Consider the following 13324-nt stretch of genomic DNA (forward strand, 5'->3'; position numbering starts at 1 on the left):
ATTAAAAATCATGCATAGACGCACCCAGAATATCCTCCGATTGGCTGATTGCCGGTCAGCCAATCGAAAGGCATTCTAGGTGTCGTGTCGGCAAGAATTCGGTGTGTGAAAAAGACCATTCGAACCAACGATGTTGATCAAATTTTGATGACATTTATCCCCCTGTTGGAAAATTTCATCAGAATGTTGCTCTCTCTCCTGCGTCACTGGATGAAGAAAGACGAGGTCGAGGAGAAGGCGAAATAAAAATACAAGGCTCAGTATCTTTCGGCTTCCCCAATCACACACGAATAATCTCACTCGAGATGGTAGTCAGCCCGGTCAGCTTGGACAGTGGCACATTGCTCGCCAGATGGATCGTCGCGTAGAATGAGTCATGTCCTGAATGTTGATGCTGTGTTTGGCGTTTTGCGGCTGCGAGATTTCCTCGCCGTGGGAGCTCCACAGGATGGTGACGATGTTGATGAAGACGTTAAGGATACTCTTAATTATACTATACTTAATAATACTATAATTCAAGAATCATTATACCCAAGAATTTGAGAGATTTTATTTTGAAGAGGCTCCATGAAACGCACTTAGGAGAAACAAAAATTAACAGCATTGCCTCAAAAATTTATTATTGGCCAGGAATAAGAGCAAACATAAAAAATCTGGCTGTATCCTGCTCACTTTGCCGTAAATATAGAAGGTCCAATGTAAGAAGTCCAATGCTTTCTCATGAAATACCTGATTTTCCATTTTTAAAAATTGGATTGGATATAGCTGAAGTAAAAGGAATAGCTTATCTTATAGTTGTGGATTATTATTCATGGTGGCTTCAAATAACAAAAATGAACAGTAAGACAAGTTCGGCTGTTGAATCTATTTTATCCCAGTTATTTGGCAGGTTTGGAATTCCGCAGATTATAATAGCTGATAATAATCCGCTTAGCTCCCAAGAAATGATACAGTTCGCAAAGGAGTGGGATTTTATAAGTCCTCGATATCCTCAGTCTAACGGATTAGCTGAAAAGGGGGTGGACATAGCAAAGACTATGATAAGAAAGTGTGCTGAAAGCAAAACGATTTGAACTTAAGTTTGCTTGAAGCTGCGTTTACACCAAAGTTATTAACAAAATGTTAATAACTTAATCCTTATAGATTCTATTAGATTGAACATAACTTATCATACACCTGATGAACTTATGAGTTTGTCAAGTTCCGTTCAATCTAATAGAATCTATATGGATTAAGTTATTAACATTTTGTTAATAACTTTGGTGCAAACCCAGCTTAACTATCGGAATAGTTGTGTTGCTAGTCTCAATTATTATTCTCCTGCTCAGTTAATGTTTGATCGAATGATAAGAACAAAGTTCCCTTATCCTTAAGATAGTTTGAAACTTCATCAACTTCCTCGGAAAGAAATAACAGTGTAAATGAAGAACCATAGATTTCAACAGAAAGCAACATACGATAAGCAGTCACGGAAACGTGCTTCTTATTTCAAAGAAAATCAGCCCATTTATATCCAAGATTGGAGAACAAAAATGGAGAACAAATTATGGGAGCCTTGAGTTTTATTTTTATTATTGACTATTTGGAGCCCACGGTCCAATAGTCCAATAGCGGAAGAATATTAAGAAGAAATGAGAGGTTTTTAAGGAAAAGATGAATTCAAAGGAAAGGTTGAAAAAGAAAATGTTTGAGAAAGTAAAAGGGTAAGATGTTTGGATATCATGTGATGTTACTTAATCACATGATAACTGTTTGATAACATAATAAGTTGTTTACTTAGTTTAGTTTGTTATCTAGGTAAATAAGAGCTTGTTCACATGACAGCGATTTACGCTCGGTTGTCGCTCGATTGGCAAATCGCTCGGTTTGCCAGCCTCGTACACATGACAGCGATTCATGAGCGGTTTGCGCTCGGTTATAATAAATAATTACTAGGTACAACATCTATGTACTCAATCTTAATATCTTAATCTATATACTTAATCACTATATTACTCTTAAACATATATTACTGCTCTGATAGAAACCGCTCAGTTGACTGAAGACATGTGTACGCTCTCATACCTGTTCTAGTATATCGAGCCGCCCGGCAACCGAGCGACAACCGAGCGGTTGTAGTCTGAGACTACAACCGCCGCGATTCGCCGGCGACTACTAAAACCGAGCGATGCATGTGTACGACACCATGTGTTTCCCTATACCTGGCAATCGCTCGGTTTGTCAACCGCGCGACAACCGAACGTAAATCGCTGTCATGTGAACAGGCTCTAACGATGGTTGTATCAAATGGCTTAAGCTGCGTTTACACCAAAGTTATTAACAAAATGTTAATAGCTTAATCCTTATAGATTCTATTAGATTGGACATAACTTATCATACACCTGATGAACTTATGAGTTTGTCAAGTTCCGTTCAATCTAATAGAATCTATAAGGATTAAGTTATTAACATTTTGTTAATAACTTTGGTGTAAACCCACTGTAAGAATATTTATTAAGATATTTAAACAGCATATATCTGACCTCGAGTCCACCCTCGGAATCTTGTGCGAGCAATGTGAACGAGCCGTAGTCAGTGTGCTCACCACACCGCATCTGACCCGGAATCAGCCTGTCGCCCATTGGTGGGTAATGCAGCACCCTCAGTGTTGTCACGTTCCCCTCTTTCAACATGTTCTGGTGCTTGTTCAGGAAAACATTCGGGTCCAGGTCTGCAACACATCAAATTATTATAATGTTATTGGAATCATCCCACGTGTAATTTGAATTTATTTAGCCTACCTATGTACAAAGATAATATGATAAGACTGATGATTGATCAGTGGCCTTATGACGTTAAGAGCTTCAAAAGTCCACTTGTGGATTTAGCCTTGTGGATTTAACAAATCTCTGTTGTGGATTGAATTTAATCACTGTACGATCGTGTATCGTCGATGCACCAAAACCATATATATACATTCAATATACTTATTATATTATAACATAGGTAGTTCATTATTCTATAATAAATCCTGACAAACATTATTTATCATGACTGTAACGTTCCTATTATGAACGATCAACGCACGTAACAATTGAGGATTATATTAGGATAACAACAAGCAAGTGCTTTTCAATTATAGATTGAAAAGATTGCATCTTTTAGAAATAAATCAAGAACATTATCTGTAATATAAATTTAACTATTCAATCACTATCACCACAAACTTTAATAATAAATGCCAAGTCCTTCAGAATGGTTGGTTGTTCACTGTTCAAAATACTGCATACCAATTTTCTCACACTGTATTTGACTGCATTTAACTATAGGCTACACTTTGTATAGTTAGCACGATTTACCAAATTCAAGCACTAGGCCTAATAGATACAGTCTTCATCACGATCGTTGCAGAGCTGTCATGCATTCAAAGATTCGGAGATGTCGTCTTACATTGGGGCCAGAAAACTCCAAATAAAGAGATTCGTTTTCACTATGAAGATTTCGATGAGTAAATTACACTACATCGAAAGGAGAGCCAACAATAACATAAAGATTGAGCTTGTGTGCGTAAAAAAGTGATGACTCATATCAACTTTCATTCGCTCGATTCGTAAATAACAGTTCACAATGCTCTCATTGATACTGAATCTGGTACTATGATTATGCAGCAGCCGATGACAAATATGTTTAGAATGGTACTGTGAATCGGTCTTGCTGCTCCCAGATCCACTCTCACAGGCGCAGGTTTGTTCACATTGTCTCTCGGCTCCCAAAACAGATTAAAGAACAAATACCATTTAACTGCACTTACAATAAGCTCACACAATATGATAAAGCTCGTAACTAAAGTCTTCTCACTTTTTATTTGAATAGAGTAGAGTTTGGAATACTTACCAAGGCCAACAGCCATGATTTGTAAAACAATGTAAGCAACGCGTTTCATTTCTTCAGCAACGTAAGACAGCGAGTCTCTGAATCCAGGCACCTCTTCATCTGGTATCTTCTTGTCGAATGATAGAATATTGAATGCATGTCTTATTTCTTCTGACTTGTCTCTCGCGAACCTGTTGCAAATCATTTCAAATTGTTTGTTGATAATTTAATCACTCAATTTGACAAAGTTTATTGAAATTGAAATCTCATCGTTTTATTTATTGGGTTTGCATAATCACTTGTAAATCTTTGCAAATAATAATTTATAGAGTACAGTAAGTAAATCTTCACACATCACGTAATAAAAGCTAGTGTTTGGATTATTAATAGATTTTGAATTATCAAAGCGTATAAATCGTAGCAAATTGAAAGAGAGAATTGCCAAGCCTCCTATAATATATATCCCTCCTATTGTTATGATTGATTTATAAATTGATCTTCAAAGCTCATCATGTACATTAAGCTTCTACAAGCTTCTAAGGCTTCTGATGCGTGAAAGGCTACCTGATACTGTATTTTAAATGTCCAATCATCTGTTGAACAATTTCAATTAATGCTGTGAACGAAAATAATATTCCATTGCTATCAAATGTAACAATATTTCTGGAATTTCTGCAATAAATTTAGTTCTGTCTCCTACATTCATTTCAATATAACTCTAACGTAAACTGGAAAAATGGATGAGGAAGAAAGAACCATAAACGAATTTTTGAGCTTGACTGCCAAAATAAATAAATGTACCGTATCTGAGTGGGGGTCAATTTATTTCCGGCTATCAAAACAGAAACTATGCTAAAGATGATATTTGCGGTAAGACCTTGAATGAAGGCTTCAATTCAGGAATTTTATTTTGAAAGTTAATTTCTTCAGACTCAGACTTATATTTATCATTTTTGTGTTCCTCTGTAAAGAATTGGTCAAATGAAATATATTAATAATGATATCGTGACACATACGGTATCGATACAATAACTTCTAGATTCCTTTGAAAATAATAGAATCGATTTATTGCCAACCATTTTATCGATGAAAGGAATGAAACAATTGAGTAGTTCATTCAAATTCAATAAATGAATAAATAAATAAATAAATTGAATCGAACACTTCAATCTTTGTTGAGATGACTACCTATTACATCTGATATCTATCTATTTACTACAGTGGGTAGTAAAAGCGAAAAAGCTGCTGGGAAATAATTGAAATTATTTTTCCAGGTGGAAAAATGTCTTAAGTTTGCGAGAAATTGACGAACGTAATCATTAATTAAAGTATAGGTCGAATAAAAATTATCTATTCACCAATAGACATTCTCCTTGTTTTTTTTATATATATAACTTCCCATAATTCTGAGAGAAGTGATATTCAATAGAAAAATTTATTCTTACGATGTTTCCAATTCAATAGGAAATTTCAATTTCCTCTTAATTCTTCAACCCTGGAATTTATTGGTACTAGGCCAAATATATTAATTAAGAAGGTCGCAATTTTACAACACTGTTATTTATTCGGATGGAGAGGCAAGTCTCAACCTATTTTATATAGACTCTAAAATTTATTACAAGTATGATCCAAACAAGTAGGTACTTGGAAAAAAATCTCTACAGTCATTGTTTCCTCTTCGATTTTTTGGCCTAAGTAATTTTATCAATCTATACGTCAAACACTTCGTCCACACTAAAAAAAAATGTTTGTCCAATATATTTGTAAAGGGATTCATAGGACAAACCTTTTGAAAAGCTAGAACTAACAATTTCCTTATAATAGCGAAAACTGGAAAATTGTTTGTTACAACACAACTCAAACTAAAATTTGCTTAAGCTGATTTGATTTCAACAAACATTATGTGCGATTGAAGATTTGTAATGAATATCATTAGGCTAAGTGAGAACATTTTGATATGATTCATCATGTTCATAATATTTTTCCACCAACTTAAATCTATCGAAATTTCCAAACGTGGAGATTTACTACAAAAGATTGGTACTCACTTTTCAATTCCGGGTGAAACATATCCATGATTTTCAGCGTTGGGCTTTATTTCATATTTTGATTTGGTGACTTCAGAGAGTTCACAGAACTTCTTCATTGCCCTATAGACGGCCTGCAACTGCAAATCAAAAAACGAATTATTCAAACAATAAAGCATGAATCAACTGTGAATAGTATAATTGGGATTTCAATTTTAGTTGACTCCATCTCTTGCTGACTCAGTGTCAAACTCTTGCTGAGTCTGTGAAACACTTTTTTTATGAGAACAAAGATTTCCTGACAACTGGAATAAGATATTTTTAACAAAATCTATTGAGATTGTAAGAGAATTAAAGTAAATTTAAAAGATTTCATTATTTTCAAATAACAAGTGTACTATTGTTTTTAGCATCTACTTGACTATCTGAAGCAGTGATTAAAAATTCAACATAGAATTGTCTTTATCTACACTTGAGCATTCCATTGTTTTTATCGACCTGATCAAAATTAATTTTATAGTATTTTGGAGATTTTTTCTCAAAATAGAATCAAATCAAACAATCATCAATGCAAAGCAGCCGATGTGATGATCAATGATGCTTTATATGAATACGTCATTAAACTCAAAATATTCAATTCTCGAAAATCCAATTAATGAACAATCAAACAGCAAACCTTGATATTATTAGCAGACAAAAGTAAACCGTAATTTATATGGAATAAATGATAAAAATATCATCATAATATAAGGTTTGTGGTTCTTATTGGCGTGGAACCAAAGATGTAAGGAAACTCTGGGGAAGATGAATGATAATTGATAAATAGCATTCATTATTCTTATAAACCATAGGCCTACAATAAATTATGAATATAAAGTTTTTTATCAGGGTTCTCATACAGTTTCAAGTATGGTATTCAAGAATGTCTGAAAATTCCAAAAATCAATAGGTTACATTAGCCTATTCGAAAATGTCAAGAATACTAAAGATATAACTTACACATCTAAATTCATAGTTACTTTGTCTTCAAATTTTATAATATATATAAATGAGATTTTTCAAGAACCTTTTGTTCAGAAATTCCATGGTTGACGATGAGTGCCAGACCTCTGTGAGATAATGCTTTCTCCAATTGCTTTGCTGCCTTCTTCACCCACGGCTTCACTGGACTCATCACACTACCTACAACATTAATAAACATATTACAAATGGTGATTTCACTCCATTCAATGCATATTTCATCAATATTTTGAAGAGTTAGACAAGCTCAGTAAAGCAATACCAAGAATGTGTCAGGCTTAATGGATCTGTCAACAAATACCTACACAAATTACACAGAGAGTTCATACTATACAAACTAAAAGAAAAAAATATGGAGAAAACAATTTATAATTTGTTGGTGATTTATTGGAGAGTGGAGAATGCGACTCTACTTCATCAAAAATGTCATTTTCTATTATATAATCTATCCAAAATGATCCTCTCCTTATACTAGAAAAAACAATTGTTTATATCCTTATTTAAAAATTTACAAAAATAATTAATAATGAATAATATTATAAATAAAAAAATTAATAAAATCGTATGAACCATCGTACTTGTTCGATTCTAGTAGGATTGTACAAATAAAAATACCGTTGGATGGTAAACCACAATAATAGTAAACTATAATAATGAGGACTACTATTATTATTGGAATATTGAAATAAGTGAGTTTCTAAGAAAATCTCACACATTTCAGAAAGGGCAGTAGGCCTCAAGCCATACTGTGTATTCCGCATACAAGACAACCCCGGTAAACCGGGGTCACTTTGTCCCAATTTTGGGTGGTTGAGATTTTAAACAGCTTTCAATCAATACTCAAGTTGAAACAAATCTCTTGCAATATATTTTATTGTATTGTGCAATGTTTGAAGAATAGTTTTCATTATAAAAAGTTAATATTTTTCTTAACTTTAACAAATATATATTTTTATAAAAAAATGAAAGACAATGTCAAGCAAGGGTTGGGGTGCTTTGTCTCGCTTTGAAAATATATGGTGAAAGTTAATTTTCAAAAGTTAGACAAAGTGAAACCAACGGCTAACCTTTGAAATGAATAATGACATTGAAAACTAATGAAATCCACTTCAAAAAATCACAAATTATTTATTGAAGAATATTTCAGCTTCTGCTGCCTGAAAATCGTTTGTAGCGTCGTGGCATATTGGCTCGAGCTGCAGAATCAGAAAAAAATTAATATTGAGAACGTATTAAATTTAAGCAAGGTGAATATTGTGTTTTATTGCGTAGAATACATTATATTTATCATCTTTTGATATGTATTTATTGCATCATATCCTGCATGATATCACAATTTTCATATTGGGACTCAGTCGCACCAAGTTTTACTTAAAAATGACCTTGTTGTATTCAACTAGTAGAACCATAACCAGTTCAACTATGGATATACCAATTGAAATATAATAAAAAGGCCAAAATAATATGTAAATAAATAAAGAATTTTTTCATTTTCAAAATAATATGTATTCGCCGATATCATAAGTCTTTTAGAAATAAGTTTTCTAATACGAAGTTTTCCGACAACAAAATCAAAAGATAAAAGAAAGCAGAAGATTAAAAGCAAATAATAAAAGATTAAAAGCAAGCAGTTAGGTTTTATGTCAATAATTCAACTAATATATCAAGATTCGACAATATATCGTTGTAGAACCTCGATAATTAACAGGGCTACGGGTATCAATGTTGAACACCTATTTCGGATAACAGAGATCGGAGATAAACCGATTTGAATATTTTTCCGCGAGGTGGGACAAAGTCATCCTGGTCGACGGTACCTATGTTTTTTTTCTTTTTTCGCTCAGAACTAGTTGAAACATAAACTAGAATGTTTCAAACATCTCTGGACATCTTCGCAAGTCTAAAACAGGTTTTTTTTAGGTCACTTGGAAAAATTTCTCTTTCATTACATCGGAATTCGCAAATCAGATGGCACTTTTCAATATGCACTCAAGTGTTTCATAGATATTCTTAAGATATCAAGTCTAATAGATACGGTATTAGATACACCTACCTATTCTACGGTACCGTATACTTGTGATTTTAAATTTCGTGTTATCAAAATCAGGTACTGTTTCTTGAAAAAGTATTTATGCAGTATATAATAAGCTGTACTATAACTAGTAGCAGCATATGTTTATGCTTAATTAGGTAATGGGAAATTGACTCGTCAATGTAGGCCAATTATATGGATACCGTATCTCTAATTTTAAAAAATCCATTAATGAAGTCATCCATAGATCTGATGTATGAGAGATGAGAGAGGACCCAGGGGTCAACTCAATCCACCCCCACCCCTTTAACACTTATAATCGTTATTCGATATAACACTTCAGCTCGATAGTCATTTGATTATACAGTAAAAAACTAGGAATACTTTTCAACCATTGCATGACTTTTAGTTTTGTACTTGAACTAATCTATAATAGTAGAATTGGGAATTATAACATCCATCATTAAGATTGAAATTACTTCACGATTTGAGAGAACGATCGGTGTTGGGAGAAAAACATTATGAAGAGTGACGTTCTACACTTTTTCGACTAGCACCTTCCGTTTATCTTGGAAAAAATGACTTTGTAACTTATATAATATGACCTGACTATCCTAAAAAGGAATCCTAGAAATCCTAAGAGGATTTTTGTCAAATGAAGGTTCTCATATATTGGTTACTACATTTGAAGGTAGTTTGATGATTGTTATTATACCTTATCAAAGAGTTTCAACTACGGTACAACAAGAAACAATATACCGTACTCATATCATGAAGAATAAAACGCAAAAATTATGCAACGAAAGAGGATAAGGAAATCACCTCGCTTGAGTGGCCACCTCAACAACCTTGAAATCGCGCTCACTATCGCCTAATACTGTATAACACAAAGAAATCAAGTTATTAACTGTAATTATGGCCAGGTTACGTGGATGAATTTAGAGAGAAGAACTAGTTGCAACTTTCAAAATGATATAGGCTACGCATTGGAAGTTGTCTAGTAGTCAATGAACCACTTTTAAAAATTGGTCTATTCATTGATAAACTTGTAACATTGGAGGGTAAAAACGAGATTTATGTATTAAATGTTCACTGAATTTCACATAATATATATTTAATCTCACAGCAAATGGATTGTGGATTTTTTGCACAATGTTATTACCTACTATCATTAACATATTTTCTACTTAAACTCATTATTTAAAACAACTATTTTATCACGGATGTTTTGGTTTTCTGTTGAGGTCCATGTTTCTGTGCAATCCAAATTATTACAATATTTCTCAGTGTATTTTTTAATACACAACACACAATCATTCAAAATAACACACGTCATTGACTATCATTTACTTGACTTATATTTTTGAAGAACCTTCCTGGATACATAAACCATACTAGAATAACACTGTTAAAAGCTTTAAATTCAATTAGACTTATTCTTCTGCTATGATTCGCTCAAATAGTGAAAAAATTCAATCATATTTTATACTAGCCGTCAGGCTCGCTTCGCTCGCCATATCCGTCTAGCCAGGGGGCTCCGCCCTCTGGACCCCCGACTGGATCGTCCAAAAATGAGATCAGCAGGCTCGCTTCGCTCGCCTGCATTTTTCATTCGAGCATTTTTATCATATGTTAGGACGATCCAGTCGGGGGTCCAGACTAAACGTCTGGCTAAACGGATATGGCGAGTGAAGCAAGCCTGACGGCTAGTAATATCATATTCCCAGGAATAGCTCTGATTGAAGTAGCAGTGCCCAATTAATTTTTCAGCGATAAATGCATTTCAATCTTCAACTTGGTGCCAACCCAACAAAGTCAACTCAACTTAATGCCAACCTGACGAAATCTTTAATTTAGATACCAGAACAACTGTTTCGAAGAGGTACTCTCTCTAGATTATAGTTCTATATTAACATAAATGGTATGGACATTTCAATTATAATATTTTAAGATATTGGAATAAGAAGAATATACATGCTAAAAGACGAACTTTAAACCCTTAAAAACCACCCTTAGAGTTTAAATATCGCCGAAAGATTTCTTAGTGCGCCTCTAAAGGGCCAACTGAACATACCTACCAAATTTGAACGTTTTTGGTCCGGTAGATTTTTAGTTCTGCGAGTGAGTGAGTGAGTGAGTGAGTGAGTCAGTCAGTCAGTCAGTCAGTCAGTGAGTGAGTGCCATTTCGCTTTTATATATATATATATATATAGATACCTAACTTACATTGGCATTATAATAAATAACATTAACTTGAATTAAACTAACTTATACAATAACTTAGCCTATATTACAGTAATCTATTGTATAGGTACTTAGATTTTATTCACTTATTAAATTGTATTTCTTAAATAGTAGTGAATAACTTAAATATAAGGTTTTTAACAAGTCTGTATAATTAGAGAGTGAATTGTTTACAAGTAGGCCTACTGTAAGGCCAACTTCATGAAGTATATTTCAATTGGATAAAATTATTCTCTCTCCCCATACCAATGTGAACATTAAAATCACATACATTTCCTGTTTGATTATTTGACACTTGCACTGATCAATATTACAGTATAATTATTAATCAATAAATCAATTCATTTATTTCACAAGCAAATGCATAATACAAAATAACAAAGAAAAATATAAAAAGTGGACAACCAAGCCCGAGTGGGGTGTACTACTCCTAATAAAACAAATAAGAGTACTCAGGAGTAATTATTCTCAACTATTTCCCAACTAATATCTAAAAATTTACTGTTCAAAGCCCATCATGCTGGTAGTTTAAATAGCTACAGTGAGTAGGTAGGTACCTAATTAACATGGAGGTCAATAGCCAATAAACAGCAGAGCTGGCTCAGGTGCTCTCTTTCAGGTTGGCTCTGTTATAGAGAGAGTAATTGAAGTTTCAGGAAATAAAAATGGAAATCAGCAGTAAAAATAACATTCTACATGGAATGATAGTCACTGTTGCTCTGAAAGTGATTCAATTCCCTCGGTTTATTATGTTGGCAATAATTCTTTTACATTTATAGGCTGATATTTGAAGTTACTACTAATAAGAATACCTTGATATAATCCTATGAAGGATTGAATGAATTGAATAATTCAATTGAAAAGATAAGATAATTTTTGTTGAATAAATTGTAAAATTATTCTCAATTGCAGGCCAATTCTCACATATAGCAGGCCAAGATAAAGTTCAGCATAGAATGCTGTAATAACTAAACCTTGAATCAGTTCATGACTGATTATATTGATAATATTGTATTCCATTTAGTAGAATCTTTGAGTGGAAAATTTTATTTTTCTACAACTGCATGTAAAACAAGAAATTACATACTCAATTCTCCTCGTAAAACAGCTTATTTATTAGGTTTCGATCGCTAACCATCTGCGCATGCGCAGCAGATTTTCTTTACGCTCGCTAATCATTTGCGCATGCGCAGAAGTTTCTTTACGCTCGCTAATCAGCTGATGATGGGCAGCTTGCCAAAAGTAGGTCAGATCTTAACCTAAAATGTCGGTAATTGTACCGGTTCTGCAGCAATGATAGATATCAGTGTGGACAAATTATTATCAACTCCGCCAGATATAAGTAATTTAACAGGTTTGTGCAGTTGTAGAAAACATTTTGTATGTAATTCGCACGTAATGCTTCTTTATTGCTCTTGCAAAATTATCACACTCCGCTTCGCGTCGCATGATGACTGTTTTGCGCAAGCGATAAAGTCGCACATTACGCTCTTAATACATAAATAGCTATTTAATTAATATCGTACTTAAAAACATGATAATATTCATAGGTTCATTTTTTGTGCATTTGCTTATTTTTAACTACACAGGTTTTTGGAATCTTTGGGTTTATTATTTTTGAATATAAAGTATATTCATTGTAAATGGATAATTATTTACCAAAAATGTTTTTCATTATGTTTAGATAATAAGATAAAATTAAGTATTAATATATTATATACTTATTATAATCTATTTTCTAATATAGTTTTAATCATTTATTTAGGCTATTGCAAAATAAATTCAATTTCGAATTTCTATTTTTCTTTAAAAAAGTTGCAGCCAACAAAAACTTTTATACAATAGAATAAGTAGGCCTAGATGATTATTCAAATCAACAACGGTCAAAAACATGTTCCATAGGGCTAGTTTTCAACTTTTTCCTTTGTAACTAGAGGTGAAAAACTCCCATTGACTGCATTTTTATGATTACCCAATTTACATAACTTCGGGGAATGAAGGAGACTTATTTGATAATACTTCACATATTTCTGAAAACACGGCCTCAAAATCACAAAAATTATGTCACTATTAATGTGATTGTGCGCTTTTGAATTTACATTTATTTGAATGGATTCAATAGGGAAGATTTGAGTGAGAGGATTAGAAA

The 13324-nt window shown here is 33.1% G+C and overlaps 1 protein-coding gene across 3 annotated transcripts in view; it reads right to left on the reverse strand.

Annotated features, from left to right (window-relative positions):
- Positions 1-13324, reverse strand: part of LOC111063905 (2-oxoglutarate-Fe(II) type oxidoreductase ppzD) — a 33126-nt gene that overhangs the window by 10072 nt on the left and 9730 nt on the right. For all 3 annotated transcript variants that reach the window (XR_005571171.1, XM_039426947.1, XM_039426949.1), the window contains exons 2-5: positions 6946-7061; positions 5901-6019; positions 3874-4043; positions 2523-2710 (exon numbers count right to left, since the gene is read on the reverse strand). Coding sequence is in view for 2 of the 3 variants with exons in the window: in XM_039426947.1 (XP_039282881.1) it covers positions 2523-2710; positions 3874-4043; positions 5901-6019; positions 6946-7061 (593 nt within the window). In the remaining variant the exon portion in view is untranslated. The remainder of the gene's footprint in view (positions 1-2522; positions 2711-3873; positions 4044-5900; positions 6020-6945; positions 7062-13324) is intronic.

The sequence above is a fragment of the Nilaparvata lugens genome, chromosome 4, assembly GCF_014356525.2.
Source record: "Nilaparvata lugens isolate BPH chromosome 4, ASM1435652v1, whole genome shotgun sequence".
In the NCBI taxonomy this organism is placed as follows: Eukaryota; Metazoa; Arthropoda; class Insecta; order Hemiptera; family Delphacidae; genus Nilaparvata; species Nilaparvata lugens.